Source organism: Melanostigma gelatinosum (assembly GCF_949748355.1).
Source record: "Melanostigma gelatinosum genome assembly, chromosome: 15".
NCBI classification, from domain to species: Eukaryota; Metazoa; Chordata; class Actinopteri; order Perciformes; family Zoarcidae; genus Melanostigma; species Melanostigma gelatinosum.
In genome coordinates this window covers 25388821-25412860 of record NC_136648.1, presented here as the reverse complement: position 1 = coordinate 25412860, position 24040 = coordinate 25388821, and the positions used below count along the sequence as shown (strand labels likewise).

Sequence of the window (24040 nt, the reverse complement as noted above, 5' to 3'; positions counted from 1 at the left end):
TCGAGGCAGAAGACGATGCGGGGTTGAAGCGGGTGAAAGATGGTACGAACTGACAACCCCAGACTGCAGGACCAGAGTTGATATAGTGCCAGGGGAATGGCTAGTGGGATCTGAGTCTGGTGTGTCAGCCTGCGGGAGGTAATCGGCTGGAGTGTCCGCAGCTGTGCACTACAGGGAAATGACAGAACACATGAGGAGAGGAGATCAGGGGAAACAGAGGTAACACACAACGGGTCAGACAGGGATCCTGGATCCTGACACACAAGCAAGCATTGAGGTGAGAAAGTGGAGGAAGTTAAGGGCTGGAAAGCAGTGGACCAGTCAAATTCCAGACTGCAGAACGGGGTGCTCATGCTGTGGCAAGAGTAAGATCTGGCCAAGGCAGTGGTATGGTGGGGCGCTATGACCAGGCCCAAGGCAAAGAGAGGTGAACAATTATACAGGAGGGGGTGCAGGAGGGAGTCAAAGAGGTACAAGCCAGCAGGATTGTTGGCTTGAGTTAGCAAGAAGCATGGACTCAGTGGAAAGTAGCAATGCTGCGTACGGTCGCATCCCCCAAACTGTTGAAAGCATTCCCCGCAACATCAGCTTTCTGGTCTGTGCCGCCTGTGATGTATAGCCAAGTCCATCCAACCTCTTCACCTGGAGAAAACATCTGATGGCCCGCTGTGCCAAGGGATTGGGATGTTGGAGCGCATCCTCAGCTGCTGCCCTAAAGCCCTGGGAGAAGTCAAGACAGACCGAGGGAAACAGCTAAGATTTCCACTGGCGATCAATGAGATCACCCTCAGACCTGACATTGTCATGTTTTCAGTGTAAAGTAATCATGCCTAAGCTCACTATTCCCTGAGAAGACCAGACAAAGAAGCCAAGTAGGAAAACATGGTGGAGGAGTGTAGCTGCCAGGGGTGAGGTGCTATACAATGGAAGAGGGATGCAGGGGATTTGCAGTCTCCTGGGAATAACGGGGTATTTAAACAAACACCATCAGGAATGCCACCAAGGCTGTAGACAAATCCTCTAGATCTGTCATCAACAAAGCGAGCTGCAGAGTGTAAGTTCTACTTGAACAGAAGCCCGAAACACAAGATTGGTTAAATTAGAAATCATGTGTCCCAGTGCATCCGACAATGCTACGTAAAGGATGGTCCAAATTGAAGTTGAAGAAGCTGAGATTCCCTGACCTTAAGGCCCTCTTAAGGGTTAAGCTCAAAAACTGGTGGATCCTACACTTCCTACAAATCAAATCAAATATTAATCAAATAAAAAAAGAATTCTGTGTATACCAAGGAATTCAGAATTCACTCCAGAGGTTACACCTCCTCCAGAAGCTTTATGACTTCTGGGTGACCCAGAATATTTTTGAAATGGTCTACAAGAATCTGGTGGAAAGCATCTCGACTCACTTGGTAAGGATACTCAAATGTCCATTGTAAAGGGAAACTGTCAAGAGTGGTTAACACTGCCAGTAAAATTATAGGGAAACCACAGATGCAACTAAGCGGCAGTTATGTACCGAATACCAAACAAGTGATCCGTTCCATCCATTGTACCCAATATTTGAATTACTTTCCTAAGGAAGTGGCCTTAGACTGCCACGAGCAACCAAAAGTGTCTTATTTTAATTTTTGTCTTTTCAAAGATGACAAATCATCCCCCTTTTAACTTTACATTAGCAGTTTGACCTCTCCCTGTTATCCATTAACAGGTCACCACACCCTGGCTCCCAGCCAACCAGAGCCCATCATCACGAGGACCTCCTCCCACACATTGTCCCCCAACCAACCAGAGCCCATCCTGACACGGAGCGCCTCCTACCGAGAGCCGTCTCTGTCCAATCTGAAGCGAGCCAGTGCTGAGGTGGAGGTGATAACCCCATCCAGTCCTCTGGGCAACCATGACAACATGATGACCTTTAGCAGCAGCACACTGCCAAGGTAAATGTTTTTGGTGGAGTCTTTATCCACAGGTTTGAGAACGTAAATGTCTTGTACTTCAGGGTATAGGTGGGTGAAAAGCTAAGTGATTATGATGACTCCTTTTAGCCAACCTCTTCATTTAGCAGCAATATCCCACACAGTGACTAAGTCAACTTACATTGACTATTGCCCAGCTACAAATTGTGACTGAACAGCTTGTTTGGTCGCAGCTGTCGATCCTCTGTCAGATCATGAGGGAAATATCATAATGAATGTCTTATTGAAGCTATACAACCAGAACATTTGTCAGAGTAGCTCATTTATTGTTTCACATAATAATCAAGTCTACATATGTTGTAAATCATTATATTGATCATTTGTTATTTAACATAACTGACTCAGTCTGACCATGTGGGCAACACACTGTGATAGCCGTGACCAAAAGCATTATCTTTCCAGTTTGTCTGTCCGTCCCATCTCATGAACGCGATATCTCAGAAATGCCTGGAAGGAATTTCATTGCATCTGGCACAAACATCCACTTGGGCTCAAGGATAAACTGATTAGACTTTGATAATCAAAGGTTACTGCGACCTCACAAAACACATTTTGGGCCATTACTCAATAATTCATATTCTAATTATGACAATTTGACACAAATGTCTAATAGGATAAAATGATAACGTGATGACATTGGATGTAAACTATAACTTGACTGGTTGGCGCAGGCACATTCTCTTTTCTTCTTCTATAAATGTTATTTGGAATATAAAAACAATTTGCATGTGTTATATTTCCCCAACTTTTTCAGCTCTTCTATTACTATAAGTAATATGTGTGTTCCCCTCTCATCTTTGTCTGTGGTAGAAACATTGAGGGAACAGGAAAAGTGATTATAGATGTGATAGAATTGTTCATCTGAGAAAGAAGCATGAAGGTCTCTGTGGGAGTAATTGAGAAGACAACTAATGAAATACTTGCAAAAGCACCGCACTAAAGCAGCACTGATGGAAACACGCAGGGCTTTCTGGAGCATGGCAGGATTTCTGACAATCTGGAGCACACACAGACATTAAGGTTATCACCATAGACCTGAGTACATCAAATTCAAAAAGAGAGGGACATGTGCCGTGTTACACAACTTGAGAGTTGTTGACATGGCTTTATCCTCAACTCCTGCCAGTAGTTGTTAGTGGTGATTGGCGGGTGGGCGCCATACCTCATGTAGGCAAACTGTCCCTGTAGATCTGTTTGGCTCCTCATCTATTATTTTCTTTATTTGAAAGACAGAAAGAATCAGTGGAAATGGCTTTTGGTACACTTTAAAAAGAGGGCAGGAGGGGATATGATTTGTCATGACTGGCGTTCTGCCACACTCCAGAATCCCACTTTGTTTCCAACTGTGTTATCCTTGCCACTGACCCCAACATTTCCAAAAGTCAGTCCCAATTCATCCACTCACATCAATGCTATCTACTAGCTCTGCACAGACAGTAATAAATTCAGATATGCAACTGGACTTGACAACAGCATGTGTATTGAAAAGATTGTGGGCAGAAATTACTTCATTTTTACTCTCACATGAATTACTGAAACAGAAATGACCTATATTTGTACCTATAAGATTGACGTATCAAAGAAAAAACAGAGGAAGAGCTATCTGATGTCAGCCACACTATAGAAGACTATGTGAGAACAGAATAAGTCAGGCATTTCCCCAGAATGACTCGGGTTGTGTTCTTTGCTTGAAGAATAAACTCTATTGCATAGAACTCTGTCTGATTCCAGTGCACTCATCAGGACATGTTGTGGAATATTTCTATGAATAGTCGGGAGAAGAGTGTAAAATGTTTCTCATCAATGTCAAATGAAACAGAGTCTGGATGAACGATCAAAGTTGTAATTGTCAATTTATTTGCTTGCAAGCAAAGAGAACACAGTCTCACAGACACATCACCATCATCTGCAAGATGTGCTCTGATGACACATTCAAATGCATGGACATTTATCCTCAGTCAGCATGCTGTTATCTTGATTTGCAAACAGAGAACAAACAAGAAAAGAAGACAGAAGATAATAAAAATGTCAAGGCAGATGTTTTCCTTTGAAGCACAGTGTCCTGTCTTTACGATACCCTGAAGGCACTTTATGGCCGGTTTACGAATCCCTTATTTATCAGTTTGCCCCACAATAAACCATGGATACACCCAGCCAGATGCGTCCTTTGATGTCACTGTTAACTGGTCAAAGAGTTAAGTCACAGTATTGCAGAGACGGAATAAACCGGTGAACCATCACCCATCATAAATACCTAAAGAGGGTCATGCTCTTCCTGATGCTCATCAGGAAGTACCGTAATCTAAACATCTGTGTGTTGCCGTCTTTGAAGACAAATAATGCACAGGAAAACAGACACCAAGATAACAGATCACAAGACCCCTGGATCCGAAATTTACGAGACTCATTTAGAAGACACAAGGTTTTTAGTGCCTGCTCTTCTAAAACTCAAATTCCTTAACCCTAAAACAGTAGACTGACATATTTTCCCATAACATTCCACTCTTTGATTACATCGTAATCACACAATATAGTAAAAATATGTTATAAGGACATTTCAATTACAACAGAAGTATTACCCAACAATATGATTTGAAAAATACATCATGTGAGAGAACTGAAGAAAAACTGTTCTTGTGAGATAAAAGATCCCATAAATGTAGCAGGCAATATAATTCAATTAACACAAAGGTTAAAAATCAAAAACTGTCTAAGCAATACAGTTCAATAACCACAAAGATAGAATAATTAAAAATCAAAGACTTTAGACCTGCACATCAAAATCATCAAAGGAGTCAGTGTCGCTGTCAAAGTTGTCCGCATAGTCAGTAATAGGAAACAGGTCAAGTCTCTGGTCGTTGGTTGCCACACGACAATACATAGTCAGCCGTTTGGTGAATAGGTGAGAGATCATGTTTCTGAGTAGTGGGATTACGCAAAGTACGAATACAAAGAAAGCACAGAGGATTATGGCTGCTTGTATCATAATCCCCTTCCATGAGTACCATAAACCTGTAAGCCAGTCTGGAGATGGAGTACCATCTTTAACCATAGCTTCCTGTATTTTAGTGATGTTGTGAATTGCTTGTGCAATGATATGACCATCAGCGTCATTTTCTGGAATAAAAGTACAACAGTATTCCCCAACAATAGCACAAACGCCACCCTGTGGTGCCGTCAATTGATCTAAAACCATTCTATCTTGCATAACCATAAGGCGCAGGCCAGTCAATTCTTCAGTGATTCCTGTGAACGCCGCAAGAGTGTAGTTCAGGAAGCTCTTCAGTCTGTAATCAATAGTTTCTAAACGTAACATGTTCTTGGCCGTTCCCAACCAAGGAAACAGTGAAAGGATAATTTTGGCGCCGACGCTCTTGTGTTTGAATTCGTTCGGGACGTTTGAACCCCAAACTGGATCATGCGGTTTGAATTCTAAGTCGCGAGAAAAACGTGTGTTAGGCGCTGCTGATATTATTACTGTGTGGTCGGATATTGATACTGGAGCGCAAACTCCCTCCCAATCTGGAGGTAGTACAACATACACTGTGTGACCACAGAGCCACCACCCATCTGTAACCGGATATGTTCCGTTTTTACCGGGAAGCACTGTGTGGTGAGCTAGAGAGCATTTAACTCCTGCTGGGCAGTCCGCTGTATCTCGTGCCACATATTTCCACCCATCGCATGAAAACCGTCGCAGTTAAAATGGAACTGGCGTGCAGTCTTTAACGAGTATGCAGTCCTCAATGTTCCCTAGTTGCATGCACCTCCTTATAGAAGCAGCTGTTACATTACCTGAGCTATTTGCACACGAAAGACGGTAGTTGCCCTCCATGGTGACAGCTGGATGATCGGATGTGTCGCCGAATAGGGAACAGTCTTCGTCCCTAGCAGTAACTGCCCCTATGAAAGTCACGTTGCACATAGAAGGGTGAAGTTGGCCGACTGATTTCGAGCCCTTACGCGCAAAACAAAATGTAAAGTTCAAGTGTGGTGCATACTGTACGTATGATGCTTGAAATTGGGACGAAGTAGAGCTGCTTCCGCGGTATCTCTGTATTTGATGTGTTTTTGTGCACATAGTGCTGTTTACTGTAGTCCATGCTGCATAAGGACTGTAATACCCTAAAACTGCTTGACTGACGAAACAGTCCTCTGTAGGACCTAGAGACCTAGTCGCTATTATACGTGGTTGGTGAGATGAGGCCGGCATCATTGAGCAGACATAGCAGTTAGTGCGGTTTTGTTTGCGGGCTGAATAGTGTGCGTATCGCCACCACATATTTGTTGAATAGACGTGGATTAATGCACCTGGGTTGTTGTCGAGCCAATCATGTTTCAAGTTTTTTACTGCGGTGCGTCTGGTACGGTTATGCGTCGTTGAGTTGTCATTGTCTGAGTCAAAAGTCGTGTTGTTGCGCTGGTCGTGGTTGCTTCTCATCTGTTTGTGGTGCCATAAAAGAAGAGTAAATAAAAAACATAACCCAATGACCACAAATAAACAATAAATGAAACGAGTCCCCCCCACTCTCCTCAGTGGGCTCCAGGGGCGTCGTCGTTCCATGGTGAAAGAGTGCAACAGCCACCAGTTTGTATGGAGTTCACCCGAGCAACTGGTTTGTGTGAGCAGCTTTGTTTGCGTTGACACCGTGAGGTTTCCACAAAACTGTCAGAGACACTGTTATCCCGCCACTCTCTTTGGTCCGCTCAGACAGATTGAATAATACAGAAATAAAATGAAAACAAAATGAGCAATAATGTGAATATAGTTATAATAAAAAGTTTTTCGTCCTTTAGAAGCCTGACCGGTCTTCTTTTCTTGTGTTTGTTGGCACAAACACGTGTTGAGAGGGGCTCTTCCAGCCGTCTTTCTTGCGTGGCATCCACGTCCAGTTGTAGACAGTTAACACAGAACACGCACGTGTCTGTCGGCTAACTGCCCGTTGTGATCCCGTCCGTGAATCACTGCATCTCATCTGTCGATGGCACCGTCGTCCGTCTCTCGTCCCTCGGTGGTGCCGGTTGGCTGACACTTGGTGTAGGTGCTCGCTCACCTGAAGCTTCTCCTGGGTCTGGAACCTTTTTGCAGTGTGACGCATGAACCCAGGTAGCCCTCTCAGCTACTTTGACAGCCGTCTGAGTGACAAGGAGGACCTGGAATGGACCCAGCCAACGTCGTGAGTTCCAATGCTTCCTTCTGAAATCTTTCACCACCACAAAATCACCAGGCTGCAGCTTATGGAGAGGTCCTTCAGCTGGTCTCGGGAGGGCAGCAGACACCTGTTGTCTTATGTTAGATAGAGCAGAGGACAATTGTGCACAATATGTTAACATTTCATGTTCGCATAAGGCGGTTGAGGGAAGTGGCGCCCCTGGTGCTTCAGTTCCTACATGAGGAGGAAAACCAAACAGTATCTCAAAAGGACTCAGATTGCTTCGTGTTCGCTTTCTCATTCTCATGTACATCAGAACTAGAGGCAGAGCTTTTGTCCAAGACAGACCTGTGTCAGCACAACATTTTGCTAACTTGGTCTTAAGTGTACCATTTTCTCGTTCCACAGCGCCACCACTGGCTGGATGGTAAGCACAGTGTGTTCTTAAGTCGATACCCAAGTATGCGCTTAGTTCTGTAATGGCCTGGTTTACAAAATGAGAACCATTGTCACTTGATATTTTAGTAGGAATGCCCCAACGAGGAATGATTTCAGAAATCAAAGCTTTCGCGACTGTCGCAGCAGTTTGTTTACTTGATGGAGAAACTTCAACCCACTTTGACCACATGTCTACCATCACAAGACAGTGTTTCTTACCTTCCGATGGAGAGAGCTCAACAAAATCCATCATAATGTGCTCAAAAGGGCGTGTCGGAGGCGGATGTGCAGCCTGGCTGGACACTGTCACAGGCCTGCCTACATTGTGGGTAGAGCAGGTTACACATGCAGAACAGAATTTTTGTGCACATGCTGTGAATCCCTTTGTGAACCATGTCTCATTCAATGCACTCAACATTCCCCCTTTTGATACATGGTCTAACCCATGTGTCAACTTGGCATAATGGCAGAAATAATGCTTAGGCAGACATGGTTTAGCATCAGGCCCTGACCACAATCCATCAGTGTGTGTGCAACCCGATGCTGCCCACAACCTACGCTCTTCCGGAGTGGACAACGTCTGCATTGCTATAAGAGAAGAGGGAGCTGAGACAGATGAGGACAGGAGAGCAGAGGAAGTGGGGACAGGAAGTCGAGCAGCCGCTTTTGCCGCAGCGTCTGCGCGTGCATTCCCTATTGAAATGACGTCAGTGTGCCCTGTATGAGCAGCACATTTGCAAACGGCAATTGCTGTTGGCAACAAAATGGCTTCTAACAGTTCAGCAATGAGAGTGTGATGCAAAACAGGTTTCCCATCAGACTTAAGGAACTTTCTGTGTTTCCACAGACTCCCAAAATCGTGAATTACTCCGAATGCATAACGAGAGTCAGTGTGAACTGTAACAGTTTTACCTTCAGCTAGTTTGCATGCTTCAGTGAGCGCGATGAGCTCAGCTGCCTGGGCTGAGAGATGACATGGCAGAGAACCTGAACACAGCACTTCTGAGTCCGAAACAACAGCAAAACCCACAAGATTAGTACCAGTGTGATCGCGGGAGGCAGATCCATCAACATACATTACCATGTCGCTGTTGTGCAGCGGAGTGTCCATCAAGTCAGGACGAGGAGTGCACCGAGCTTGGAGCTCAGCTAAACATTTGTGCTCCTCTCCGTCACCAGGAATGGGGAGTAATGATGCAGGGTTAAGATTAGTACAGCGTTTGACCGTTACGTTTGGCATGTCTAACAGACATGTGTGATAACGCAAATATCGCGCTGCAGAGAGGTGAGATGATTTCTGTTCGAGGAGAATCAAAGACACCGAATGAGGAACGAGCAGAGTTAATGGAGCGTATCCTACTGTGTCACGTGAGGCCGCGAGTGCCTTTTCAGCCGCGGCCACTGCACGCAAACATTGTGGCAAACCAGCTGCGACTGGATCAAGTTTTGCGGAGAAATACGCAACTGGTCTTAATTTGTCACCGTGTGATTGTAACAACACAGAGGTCATGCAGCCCTGTCTTTCATCTACTGTCTGAGTGAACGGTTTGTTTGGATCTGGCAGTCCTAGAGTTGGAGGAATTTGCAGAGCACATTTCATTTGTGTGAAGGCTGAATGACCTTCTTCAGTCCAAATTATTTTGCCATGTGCTGTAAGATTTTTACCGTCAATCAAACTTGATAATGGTTTCTCCATCTGTGAGTAGTTAGGTATAAACGACCGACAGTATGAACACATACCTAAAAAGGACATCAACTGTTTTTTGGTGTTAGGTTTCGGTATTGACACGATTGAAGCTATTCTTTTTGGAGAGAGGGTTTTCCCTTCCCCTGAAATGTCATGACCTAAGAAATGTACATTTTGCGTTACAAACTGTAATTTAGATAGGCTGGCCTTGTGGCCCTCTTGTGCTAAATGTTTTAGCAGTTTTATTGTGTCTCTCTGACACTGTGCCTGAGTTGGAACTGCGATAAGGCAGTCGTCTACATACTGCAGGAGTGCAGAGCCTGGTGAGAGAGTTAGACTTTCTAAGCTTTCTCTGAGTGCATCGTTGTAGATGGTTGGAGACTCGGTGTCGCCTTGACACAGCCGTGTGAAGGTGTATGGTTTACCGTTAAAATTGAAGGCAAACCAATATTGACTTTCCTTGTCCACTGGGACACTGAAAAAAGCATTTGACAGGTCAACAACAGAAAACCATTTAGCTGCAGGAGGAATCTGAGCTAGAATAGTGTAAGGATTAGGCACATTCGGTGCACGTGCATGAACTGCAGCATTTACTGCTTTCAGGTCTTGCACGAAACGCCATTCAGTAGGCTTACCTGCATCTCTGATCTTTTTAACCGGAAATATCGGTGTCCTGACTGGAGAGTCTGGACATGGAATAATCACACCTGCTTTCAGGAGTGACTCAAACACAGGTGTAATACCGTCAATGGCCTCTTGGCGCAGAGGGTACTGGTGCTTGTGGGGCCGAAAATCAGAGCGCGGAGTGATAACGACAGGCTGACAGTTGTTAATCAGGCCAACGTCGTACTTGTTCACCGCCCAGAGTGTCTGTGGAACAGAAGTAAGGGCGGGAGGAATAGATGCAGGTTTAGTTAAAAACGTTTGAATTTCTTTGTTAAGCTCATGAAACACATAGACTGATCTGCAGGCAGGTGTTAAGAGCACACAAAACGTTCTGTGGAAGCCGGTAGACTGTGATCGCAGAATGAGTGGATCACATGTCTTTTCCCAGTCGGTCAGCGCCTCGCATTGAGCGACGAATGGACCCAAATCTCTCCAGTTATCATCGCGTCCTTTTGACAGCGAGATGTGAGGAGCTGAATCTGGAACATCAAACAGTTCTTTCTGTGACGGAGACAGAGAAACAGATACAGCAGATTTATAAGTAGACCAAAACAGTGTGGAACAGGCGATTACATCATTAATGCCTTCAAAAAAATTGTCTTCATAGCAAACATCTTGTCCTTCAGAAATGTGTGAGGTGCAGTGTAGATGTTTGTAGTTCATGCGGTCGGCATGTGGTGAGACCCGTACGTCTACTGTGTGACAAAGTCGTTGTGCGTCGTCAACAGGGAGCCACCATTGATAGCAAAAAAGTGACTCAGAGGGAGTCTGTAACATTTGGTGTACGACTCTTTGCCTCAGCACTTTAAGGCCATCAGAGGATGACGTCAGTCCTATCCCATAAGCGCACATTAAGTCTCTGCCCATCAAGTTAATTGGACAGAGGCTCGAAAGGAGAAACGAATGTTTCACTTTAATGTCAGGATCGTGGTCAGTCTGGTCGGAGTGTACACTCGTCATAGGTACAGTAAAGTTTTCAGTAACAGTTATACCGGATGCGCCCTGTGAATATACAAAACGCCCACTCATCTTCTGATGAGGAAAATATCTCTGTTGATGTCACCTTGCGTCCAGGGTCTGAACACAAGACCCGGAACACCATCAGCTGGTCCTGGAACTTGAATCATGGGCCCCTGGAAGGTTTCAGATGTGTCGAGGTTGAAAGCTGGTGGGGGTGTGTTGGGGCTGAGCCAGTTGGCGACAGCGCCAGCTGGACCCCGCCAGCTACGCGGGTCTGCGTAGGACCATGGTGAGGTGGCAGGTGTCGATGTTGCAGCCGTCTGAGGAGAGACAAACGGGTTGTGGTGAGGCGAGGCTGGACCCTGTCGGAGCTCCTCGTTCGCCAAGCGAGCCTGTTCTTGCTGTTGAGTGAGGAGCCGGGTTGCTGGTCTACTAGCCAATGGTGCATCAGGGTATGGCGGCGGAGGAGGTGGTGGAGGAGGTGCTAGTTGTGGTGGTGGTGGTGGTTGTAGAACGCCATCCTGTGGGGAAGGTCGGTAACACGTGTCCAGGAGGGGACCGCTCGCTCCTGTGAGGCTCGGATAGAGAGTGTGAGAAAAAACAGAGTTACTCAATGTGTCTGCATCAGTTTCGTCTTTCTTCAAACAAGTCATTTGTTTAAGCATTTGCTTTCTTTCCCTACTTTCACTCTCATCTTCCCACTTAACCAAACACTTTTGGTTTTTCTCTATCATTTCCAAGTCTTTGACTCTGACGTTCTTCATACATTTAATCTGTTTCAATTTACCTTCTAAATCCCCTCTTAACATTTTGAGCTTAGCGGCGCTCAGTGAGCCGTTTTCAGGAAAACCAAACTCCCTTGACCAGTACGTGAGGCATTCTAAACATCCGTTTCCATATTTCTGTCGCATCATATCAATTATTGGGCCCGAGGGCTCTGCGCTTTTACTACTTTTTCCACCCATCTTTCAGGCGTGGATACGTTAACGTTACCTTTACAGTACAGTCGTCACCATACAGCGTATGTTTATTCTCTCGAAGGAAAACATTTTGCAAAAAACCTCGTTTGAAATTCACGTTATGTTGTGGAAAACCACGATTCTTATTTCAAACTTTATTTGAAATTCACGTTATGTTGTGGAAAACCACGATTCTTATTTCAAATGTGATTTGAAGTTCACGTTAGTTATTTATCACGATTCTTATTCTATCAGTATAGAATTCACGTATTTGATCATTTTAACCACGGTCTTACAACAAACCAATTGTAGTCAAGCGATCTGTGTCTACGATCTCAAAATGTTTTTATTCTGAGTTAAATCATCACCGTATAACACAATCCTGTCTTCTACGTAAGAAGCGTGCAAATAGTGATATGCCAGAAAATGAAAAAGGGAGTTTACATGAACCACATTCTTAAAACGAAAACACGAACGTCAAAAACAATTGTTTTACCCAAATAATAAAAAAAATAAAAATGACTACTTGACCATTCATCTGTGTCTGTTAAATCATATGACCTTAGTATAATTTTACCATTACTTTTACAATTGGAATTTTAACTTTCTTACCTGTTTGTAGAAATTAATTCTTTTTCGTTGGATTCGCGTGCCGTCAATCAGAAACTCCCTCGGGTCCGCCGGCTCTCTCTCTCTCGGCTAATGAGGTATAAGACAGGAACTTCAGTTTGTGGATTCCTGGAGATGCCTCTCCTCCGGTCAGTCCCTCTGGAGCCCTGATAGACAGTCAGCGAATCCTGCCGACAACGCCAAATTGTTGTGGAATATTTCTATGAATAGTCGGGAGAAGAGTGTAAAATGTTTCTCATCAATGTCAAATGAAACAGAGTCTGGATGAACGATCAAAGTTGTAATAGTCAATTTATTTGCTTGCAAGCAAAGAGAACACAGTCTCACAGACACATCACCGTCATCTGCAAGATGTGCTCTGATGACACATTCAAATGCATGGACATTTATTCTCAGTCAGCATGCTGTTATCTTGATTTGCAAACAGAGAACAAACAAGAAAAGAAGACAGAAGATAATAAAAATGTCAAGGCAGATGTTTTCCTTTGAAGCACAGTGTCCTGTCTTTACGACACCCTGAAGGCACTTTATGGCCGGTTTACGAATCCCTTATTTATCAGTTTGCCCCACAATAAACCATGGATACACCCAGCCAGATGCGTCCTTTGATGTCACTGTTAACTGGTCAAAGAGTTAAGTCACAGTATTGCAGAGACGGAATAAACCGGTGAACCATCACCCATCATAAATACCTAAAGAGGGTCATGCTCTTCCTGATGCTCATCAGGAAGTACCGTAATCTAAACATCTGTGTGTTGCCGTCTTTGAAGACAAATAATGCACAGGAAAACAGACACCAAGATAACAGATCACAAGACCCCTGGATCCGAAATTTACGAGACTCATTTAGAAGACACAAGGTTTTTAGTGCCTGCTCTTCTAAAACTCAAATTCCTTAACCCTAAAACAGTAGACTGACATATTTTCCCATAACAGACACCAATGGGTATTACATGTAGAATAAGAAGAGAGTTGGCAATCAGTAGTTTAGACTTCATCAACTGGCCCGGTCTGAACTTCTTTTCCACGACAATAGGTCAAGGTCACTGTGACCTCAGATCCATCCCATTCTTGTGAATGCTATATCTCTGGAACGTCTTGATGGGATCCATTACATCTGGCACATATATTTACTCGAGAACTGATTAGAATGAATTGGTCAAATGTCAAAATGATGAAGTAATGACCTTTTGGATAGACATTGATGTAAGCTGCAACTTGACTGGTTGGCGGAGGCATGTAAACAGATGGTGCTAATTCTAGTTTAGAGGTATATTTAAGGATAAAAGGAACACAATGTTTCTGAGATTTATTTGAGAGCACAAATCAACAATTGATGCATTATTTCCGCAATCTTCTTTCTTGTTGTTCACAAAGTCTCTGCCCCTTCTTCCAGGTCCCACGGAGGCTCCTCATTGGAGGAGGGTCGCATTCCACGCCGTCATGCCTCCATCCACACATCAATGGACTCAACCCGATCCAAACAGCTGCTCAGCCAATGGAAGAATAAAAATGACAACAGGAAGCTATCCTTGCAGGTGATGGATGGAATAAGACCAGCCTCCTCATCTCCTCAGAGGAACATGGAACTGCGCTGCTCCTCTGAACCTTCTGCCATGGGCCTGGAGGAGCACCGAGGTGTGATACACCTGCCTTCCCTTATCGCTTTTCAGGAAACAGAGCTCCGTGCTGGGGCCCACATCCCAGCTCAGTACATGAAACTAGCAGCAAGCTCTGTTCCTATGGCCAATCATAATCACCTGACCCATAATGGCAGCACCGGATTGACTGGTGGGGCCAGAGTGTCTATCCAATCCCGACCTGGATCCTCCCAGCTGGTTCACATTCCTGAGGAGGAAAATCTCACCAGCAAGGATCAGGAAAGTGAATCCGAGGACAGTATTATGGATGGGGGCGGGTCAGTGAGAGAAAAGTGGCTCAGAGTGGCTGAGAAGACCACCATCCCCTGCAGGCCGCTAAGTGCTGGAGGACAGCCTCGTCTTATGCAGGTTAATTATTCTTTTTTCTGCACCAACTGTACCTTTCCTAATCTATCTGTTGTGAATCTACAGCAAGTCAAGTGCTTATTCGATTACATTACATGACATTCATTTGGAAGAGGACTTTTTCTAAAGTGACAAAATTTCAAACAAAGGAACAAGTATTCGAGTTTTGTTATTTAATTCTAAGAAATTGTTGAACATGAACAGGTCTTAGCCAGGGCATCCTTTCCCCTGAAAGAACACAGGCTTGTCCAGGTTGAGCTTTAGGGGATGCCTTGACATCCACTCTGAGATTTCTGCCAGGTAAGCAGTGAGTGTCAGAAGGGGGATCTGAGAAGAATAAGAATTGTAAGTAAGTAAGGAAGTAAAATGTATTTATAAAGCGCTTTTCACAGACAAAAGTCACAAAGTGCTTAACAGGGCAGAAATTACAAGCATAAAAAACACAATGTGACCATAGGGCCAATACCTTACATACACACAGAAAATACTAAATTAAAACATGGTTTAAAAGCAGGTCTAGGACATGGGTTTTACCCAAACACCATTCTAAAGAGGTGCGTTTTGAGCTGGTTTCTGAAAGTGTTCACAGACTCTGCGAGGCGTAGAGGTGCAACAGAGCATTCCACAGCCTCGGTGCTACTGCCTCAAAAGATCGGTCACCACGGGTCTCAAGGCGAGTTGATACTACAGATCTCAGTTTACTGATATTTCTGAGATGGAAGAAACATGATCTGGACAGCTGCTTAACATGGGGGTCAGACGACATGGATCGATCAAAGAAGATCCCTAGATTGCGCAGGTTGCAATGGGCAGCAGAGGAGAGTGGACCAATACTCCGCCTGATCATGGGGACAAACTCATCTGGAGCAATAACTAGGACCTCCGTCTTAGTGTCGTTGAGTTGTAAGCAGTTTTCTGCTGTCCAGTCTTTGATGGCATTGACACAGTCCAGGAGCCTAGTTAATGTGAAGGCCTCGCTGGGTTTGAATGACAGATGGAGTTGGATATCATCTGCATATAAGTGATAGGACACATTATAACTTTTTATAATCGTCCCAAAGGTAACAAGTAAAGGGAAAATAAGAGAGGCCCCAGAACCGAGCCCTGCGGTAAGCCACATGACAGTGGAGAGGTAACAGACACAAAATCACCCACAGAGACATTGAAACTTCTGTCATTGAGGTAAGACGTGAACCAGTCTAACGCTATGCCAGATATGCCCACCCAATCACGTAGCCTCTTAATCAGGATGTTATGGTCTACAGTGTCGAATGCAGAACTGAGGTCCAGAAGAACTAGCACAGAGCAGTCACCTGCATCAGAACACATGAGAATGTCATTTGAAGCCCTCAGGAGAGCGGTTTCAGTAGAGTGTTGTCTGCAAAACCCAGACTGGAATTCGTCGTACATGTTGTGCCTCTCCAGTGCAGCAGTACGTTGGTTGGCCACCACTTTCTCTAAAAGTTTGGACAGGAAAGGCAGTTTTGATATGGGCCTGTAGTTCATGGGCAAAGCTGGATCTAAGTTTGGTTTCTTTAATATCGGCTGGATAGTGGCATGCTTAAAATAGGAAGGGACAATTCCTGTAGACAATGAAGAATTGACAATAGATGTTACTACAGGGCCAATAATTAGCGGAACGTTTTTAAATAGAGAGGTTGGTATTATATCCAGATGGCAAGATGATGGCTTTGTTTTGTTAATTAAGTCCATCAGGTATTGAAGGCTGATAGGCTGGAAAGAGTCCAGAACAGCAGGAGATTGAGAGGAGCTACATGTAGATCAGGGATTCCCAAAGTGGGGAATCACCCCTGGGGGTGCGCGAGCTGCCTCTAGGAGGTGCGCGAGAGGAAAAATGTAATGGCGGTGCAGTCCTGTCTCCTAAAAATTACGTTCCCCCAAAACTAAAATGCATTCTCAATTACGTTTTACCACGAACGTATTTTCTCCCTGATTACGTTTGTGTTTGACATATTACAAATACGTTTCTCATCAACATATCTTTGCTGTACTCTAGTCTTTATTATTTTTCTGTGATCTGCCTCGCCTCTACCCCGCCACCCACAAGTTATTGACCCGCGGCCTGTTCCGAGGGCTGACAGACCTGACGATCGGGTGCCTCACGGCGGGGGCGGCTGGAGACCTCGCGTCCCGGCGCCAACGGGTGAGCGCCCGCCACTCGGAACCATAAAACCAAGTCCCGGATTTCACCCGGGGGACATTCTGGAGGTATTGTGACCGGGTGATGTGCCTCGTTGCTGGGGAGGTATGAGCCGAGAGTGGCGGGGTGTTATGGAGGTATATATTACAACTCGGTGTTGTTCCCGTGCGTGGATGAGCGCATTTCTGCCGAAGACAGGCGGCGTGTTGTGGTAGTATTCTGACCGCGTAATAGGGAGAAGGAGAGGCGGTGGTGGAGAGGGAAAAATGTTAAAGAGATGGTGGAATGTATGATTGGAGAGAGAGAAGCGAAAAAGTTGGACGTGATCCCGGTGTCCAACAACACTGTCGCTCGCATCGATGCTTTGTCCGAAGACATCCTGGCTACATTGGTCGGTCACGTGAAGAAGAGTGAGTTTTACTCTCTGCAAGTAGACGAGCCTACAGATCTGGCCAATCGTCCGTTACCTTCGTAACGTTACGTCCGTTACCTTCGTAACGTTACGTCCGTTACCTTTTCGAAGGCACGGTGCAGGAAGAGTTTTTGTGTTTTTTATCTTGTAAACAAACGTCACGCGCGAGCAAACTGTTCTCTCATTCCTCCGATTTTTATGCGGCTCTGTTGCTTTTTTTTTTTTAAGGTGCGTGTGTGTGTGTGTGGGGGGGGGGGGTTGGGGGTGCGTGAACCCGGTCGGGATGTAGAAGGGGGTGCGTGGCCTAAAAAGTTTGGGAACCGCTGATGTAGATGAACAGATCCCAGGCTGAATGCCAGACCTAATAGCTGTTACCTTATCATTAAAATAGATAAGGAACTTGTTACAATCATCAACAGAACAGCATGGTAATGTAGAGACAGACGGTGAAACAATTCTCTTAATTGTGTCAAACAAAATCTTGGGATTTCTCTTTGAGGAAGAGATTAAGTTGTCAGCAAAGCAGTGGTAGGAGAAGCCAAACAAGGGTTTGACAGCACCAAGAGATAACAGGGAGTAAACATAGACCCAATCTGTTGTCTAGCAATGCAATTCGGTTGAAATTCCATTGAAACAGTTTTTGGAACAATAAAGCCTGTAAACATGTCTAGTAGAAACCTAAGAATAAAGAATAAACCTGGAAATCTCCTTTAAAACTTGCCCAATTGAAACAAATTCCGAAAGACCACTCTCCATTTTCTCCCACAGAGGGGTTAGATGACCAAGGCCACTTGTTTTCTTTGCAGTTTGTAACCTCTACTTCTTCTACTCTGTTTCCCGCCAACTTCTGACTAAATTACGTTGCCGATTTAAATCACACCGGTTGATGAAAATTGCTTAATTCTTTATTTTTGGCGACATGTCAAATGTTTGCTGGAAATTTGCTTGACATTTGAATGGAAACACGGCTAATGTGCTGCAAAAGCTTCTTTAATATAATTTCAATGCAGGCTGTATGTTTTGTGGACAGCTGCAGTTATTGCCTTCATGTTAAAAGGTTCCTAGTTGTAGCAGTGCCATTCCACCTTGTTAGATCCTGGGGTACTTCTGGCCTGATACGGGGCTACTTACTGACTCAGCTCTCTATTAAAAGATTGTCGAGCTGGTGTTCTTGCGAGGGAACTCGCCTGGCTCTTCTAACTGCCGTTACTCCCGACGTCTATCCTGCTTCCTCCGGTCTGAGTGCGCTCGGCTGAGGGGCCAGCCTCGCCCAGGGCGCTCCTACCAGTCGCGTCGGTTATGGCAGCTTTCCTCTTCTGGATCCGTGCTCTTGGTAAATGCCAGGTTAGGTTTTAACGGCTAGGATTACTTCTAAAACCGTAAGGGATTGTTAAGTGGATTCGGTCTCTAGGATAACCTTACAGAACTCAGTTGTTAGACCTAATGGATTTAACTTTTTACTGCCACGAGGAACTTTTACTACCTGAGCAAATAAATGCACTTGATAATTTTACTTTAAATGCAGATTCGATATTTATTGCAGGTTATATTTAGTTAGTTTGCAAGGGTTAAGCTATAGCTCAGATAAAATGTTACTACACTTGATTCTTTTCTTTCATTTTCTTCTTAAATTATACTCATTGGTTTTAGATGCCGAGACGACTCGGTTGGAGCTGGATCTTCAATGGTTCCGTCAAAAAGTTCTTTTGGAGTTGTTAGGAGCGAAGGTCTGGCCGGACCCTCGGCCCTCCTGCTCTCGCAGCGGAGTTCGGCCAACAGTCCTCAAGGCTCAGTACAAAGTCTTTCTAGGGCTGCTGTGTTCCTCCGTTGTTCAGTTGTTAAAGTCGAGCAGTGGGGAGAGGAAGATCTCCGTCTTTTAATCTTTGTCCACGAACAGCGGTCTTCTTTCCGTGAACAGAGACGAAGTCCTCGAATACTTCAGTTGCGATCGTCCGTATCTTCTTCTCAGAGCGTCTGGACGGCTTGTGTAGAAATCCCATTTTGGGGCTTGCAAGCGTCTCCTTTTATCCTTGATTTGGGCTATCTGTTCCCCTCCCTCCTATTCTGAACTCTTGATCCTTTCCCCCACCCTCGTGTGTGCGTTTGTTTCTGGAAAGTACCGGACTTGCTTCTGGCCTGTGTGAGTCACCTCTTACAACAGACGTTGCTGCCGCGTGTCTGTTTTTCCGACCCACACCCAAAAAAATCTGTTCCTGACTCACTCAGTCTGCTGACACACCATGACAAACACTTTTTCCACATCTCAGCTCCGGTACACAGAACATTTACATTTGTTAAATCACTCTATACATTAAACATTTGTTATATAATGATCATAAACCTTATCTTTCGATCATACTTTAACTATTGATTTCGGAGTATATGCTTCGTGCTTTTATATCCTGTCTTTCCCCTGAACGTGTATGCATGTATCCAAGGCGGCTTTCTCTGTGAGCTCAACTCTTCTTGACAACCTACAAGAAGAGAAGGTTAGTAGCTAATGAGTATGTATCACAGCAGCCAGCCAAAAAGCTCACATGCACTGTTCTCCTATTTCAGGTGATAGCCTTATCTAAACAGCAGGGTCTGCTTTACTCTCCTCGGTCTGAGGATGGTGGCAGCACAGTCAGCTGCACCGGATCCATTCGGTACCGAGCCCTGACAGACCAGGACCCATCACCACCGGCCTCCACCACCGGAGCAATGGGAGGAGGAGGTCTGTACTGCTAATACAGTAATGTGTGTATAATATATATAATAATATATATATATATACATTTGACGCCAGCTTTTGGTACTTAAGAGTTTTCATACTGTGTTATGGACACATTCTGCTCCATGTCTAATAGGATTGAGGTCAGATACTTAGCCTTTCTACCACTGTGCCATTGCTTGCTTTTCTACATTTAAGGCAGATTAAATTAGATATAGATAACAGAAATAACTTGAGATTGAAATGCCTCTGGAGGGATTCTTTTTTCCACAAATCTCACAAGTCCACATAAGATTAAAAAAAACAACAACACTGAATGTGTCTACAAGTGTGTATTGATCCCTGATATATCTTCTTCATAGAGCTCCATTGATGTCCATAAACTATTAAAAGCACATTAACGAGCCACACTGTTGCACTGTGACATGTTCCTTCATTACCATGTATATACACACTTTTATTTAGTCTTAACACTACACACACAGTCCTGCTGCCCCAAATCCCAGCACCAAATGTGGATTAATCCCCTGCTGAAAGGAGTCCACAAGAAATGCACTATTTCCTTTGGTTTCAGTAACGCGAGAAACTACAGTGTCCAGCTGTTTAAGAAAATTACTTTAAAAAAATGGAACTATATGTTTGTTTGGGAAGGTTAGGAAATCAGAAAGTATTTGAGAGACACACTGGCATTGTAGATTTTTGTTTTTCATGGGATTTCTTGGCAGTAACAAAAATAAATAATTTTGCCTGCCTCAACCTTGAAGTGAATAGTTAAACATTTAGGGCAGGGGTGTCAAACTCATTTTCACTCTGGGGCCACATCAGCATCACGGTCGCCCTCAAAGGGCCGGTTCTAAATGTAAGACGGTGTAAATGGACTCCTAACATATTTAGTTTTGTTTCCCGGGATATCTGTGACTTCCACAACACGTACTAAGCAGAAATAGAGGTTATTTTTTCCATGGTTAATGGCGGACAGTTGAACGGCTTTCAGGGCGATAAGCCACGCCCCCTCTCCGGCGCGTCCAGTGCGAATGAACACAAATAGCCCCCGCCGAGACCGGCGGCACAAATGGCTCAACTCAACTTTTTTTTTATACTCAAACATCTCCGCGACTTATTGAGTGGCGTAATAATCGCGCGACACAACGAATCGATAATGAAATTAATTGCCAACTCTTTTAACAATCGATTTTCATCGATTTTATCGATTCGTTGTTGCAATCCTGCAGACAATTGGAACAGCAGCTTACTTGATGACATCACCACCTCAGCTGGTCTCATGAGTTTAATTGAGTTTAATAAAGTTTTTTTCTGTAAAGTATTTTTACAATCAAACTAAATATGACAACCCTGCTGTTTTCGTTTTCATTCAAAATCAAAAATGATATATTATTATTTACATATATATACATACATACAATTATATATGTGTATATATATATATATATATATATATATACATATATAGATAAATATATGTATGTGGATCAGATCCCGCTAGCAACACCTCACATCTCCGAAATCGTCAGAGCAGATTTTTAAATCGGCTGAATCTTGACAAACCGACCACAGATTTGGTGCTTAAACAACTAACTTCTCGCCTCAAAACATCCTAAAATTACTTTCTGTGACTTAACAACAGTAGTATTTTGAAAGTTTCAACTTCCAGTTGTGTGATTTCTCCTCCGCCATTGTTTCCTGTTGCTGGTGCAAAATGCATTCTGGGATATTTGGCTGTCCCAAGTACAGACAAGTCACCTCCGATGCATCCCTGGTAAAATGGGCGGAGCCACATCCGGGCATTAGGATCGTGCTTGGCTCGATGTGAACTTTGAATTGGAACAGTACTTGGGCTGAGACTGATGACGTTTCAGTACAGAGAAGTACGCATGTTGAGAAAGGCACGATCAGTTGTTGGAAACCTCTTTATGGGTTGTTGCATCTCGTGTCCACCTGTTGTGATAGTTTTAATGTTGGCACACAGACAACATGCTATCTCATCACTTCGACTTTCTATCTCATAATTTCGACCATGGGGATATTTTTATTTTCACATCTAACTTTTAATTTTTGTAAAGAATTAAAATAAAAAATCTTTTTTTTTCTTCTTTTTTTTTGCTGGCGGATTCGCGGGCCACATAAAATTACGTGGCGGGCCGTATGTTTGACACCCCTGATCACATTTGTTACTTATTGATGAATATCAATTTCACCTCTGTGCCTCCAGCACAGTTATACATCTAGGAATTGTTTACTTTGGCTTGTTGAGAAAGGATCTAGCTTACTTCTGTACTTTATTCCCAGCATAAGACTGATTAAGGTGTCGAGAGTAAGAAGACTGGGACCTTATGTATCAGATACTGGACTCTTTTGCTTTGTGGCAGTCACAGCAGTGTGGAGCGCTGTGCCTTTAGCTATATGGATTTGAACATTGAAGATGCTGATTATTATTGTTAATAGTAGAATGTAATTACTGATCATCTGTCTTGTTCTGTTAGGAGGTTTGGAAAGAAGTGGCAGTATAGTCCGTGTTGATGCCCACCCAGAATCCAGATCAAACAAACCTGTGGTGAAACCTCCGAGCACCGACGGAAGTGGCTCCTGGAGATGGAAACCACCAGATCAACGCGCTTCGCTCCAACAGTCAGCTTTCGCCCTCAACGACTTGAACAGACACACAGACAGCTGTGATTCGCTGAGGGATGGAGAGTCAGTGGATGGGCGGAGGAGCGTGACAGGAACCGAAAGTGAGAGCGAAGGGGGAGGAGAAGGAGGAGGAATAGGAATGGGTGGTGGGGGAGGTGTATACACAAACCACCCACATGTTGTACACCCTTTACATCCTTTACATCCCAATAACCCCAACAACTTCCAGCAACCCAATTTTAACCCCAACAATCCCAACTTTAATAATGTCCACATTAACTTCAACCCCAACTCTGTCAACTTCAACCCTGACTCTGCCAACTTAGCCAACTTCAACCCCAGCTCAGCCAACTTCAACCCCAACTCAGCCAACTTCAACCCCAACTCTGCCAACTTCAACCCCAACTCTGTCAACTTCAACCCCAACTCTGCCAACTTTAACCCAAACTCTGCCAACTTCAACCCCATCTCTGCCAACTTCAACCCCAACTCCACCAACTTCAACCCCAACTCCACCAACTTTAACCCCAACTCCGCCAACTTTAACCCAAACTCTGGCAACTTCAACCCCATCTCTGGCAACTTCAACCCCAACACGACCAACTCCAACATGCCGTTTACCCCCACTGCCACCTTTGCTCCTCCCTTCCACCCCCACCCTCAGGCCATCACCACCATCAGGGTCACCCCGGTGGAGGTAACGGCAGCCAGCAGCGACGGTGGCTCTGACTGCCAGTCGGTTGCTTCGTCCAGCTGTGAGTCCACCCTGCAGAGGAAGAGTGGCTCCCAGTACGGCCACGTCCCCGATCGAGGGCCCACCCCCGATCGAGGGCCCACCCCCGACCTCCACAATAACCACCGCCTCTGTGACGACAGTAACCGCCTCGACAATGAAAGCAGCAACCGGTTCCATGAAAACCTTCGAAGTTTTCAAGAAAACCCCATCCACCCTAATCACCCCAATCACCCCAACAGGCAGTTGCAGGGGATGTTTGGCCGTCCCAGCCCAACACCTCCCCCTACCTTACCACGCCCCATCCTGAGTCACACTCCGCCTCCTACTCTGGGGTTGGCCTATAAAGAATGACATGCCCAGTGTTAAATTGATTAATCTTTACCTGTGATAAAAAAGTGTCCATGGCCAGTTCAATGGTGATGCTGCATGGGCCATTCAGAACTTTAGATTGGGCCAAAGATGAAAGGAAATTTGGATACTCTGTCCATCATGGGTAAGCCAACAGGGGCTAGACAAAAACGTGTTAGTCCCTACCCCAACATCTCACCTGGCCAATTAGGGTACAATATATAGCACCCCAGCTGGTTTACTACCCAATCGAATAAATATTATGTTTTACAAGGAGATGTACTGTAAGCTTATTAAAACTTATTAGCAAGAGGTTCATGATCCTCCTTGGGTCAAAAGCCATAGAGAGCACTACAAATTAACCCTGCCCAAGATCTCCCACTGGTCAATAAGAAAGGACTATAGTCGTGGCCCAACATAAGAGGAGGAAGCTTGATTCAACATTCTGTCTTGTGTTTATTTTTTTTACGTGGATGACTTTGTAAATATAATACATTGAGTGCACTTGGGCATAGGCATAGGCACAAGGATAATGGGCTAAATAAA

At 44.5% G+C, this 24040-nt stretch overlaps 1 protein-coding gene across 1 annotated transcript in view; it reads left to right on the top strand.

Moving 5' to 3' along the window:
* LOC306789554 (phospholipid phosphatase-related protein type 4-like) overlaps positions 1–23497 on the top strand; it is a gene marked incomplete at both ends in the record, with an annotated part of 94715 nt that extends 71218 nt beyond the window's left edge. Inside the window, 5 exons of the mRNA XM_079285561.1 lie at positions 1709–1937; positions 13866–14478; positions 19608–19764; positions 22263–22678; positions 22973–23497. Coding sequence (XP_079141687.1) covers positions 1709–1937; positions 13866–14478; positions 19608–19764; positions 22263–22678; positions 22973–23497 — 1940 coding nt within the window. The remainder of the gene's footprint in view (positions 1–1708; positions 1938–13865; positions 14479–19607; positions 19765–22262; positions 22679–22972) is intronic.
* Between the last annotated feature and the right edge of the window lie 543 nt (positions 23498–24040).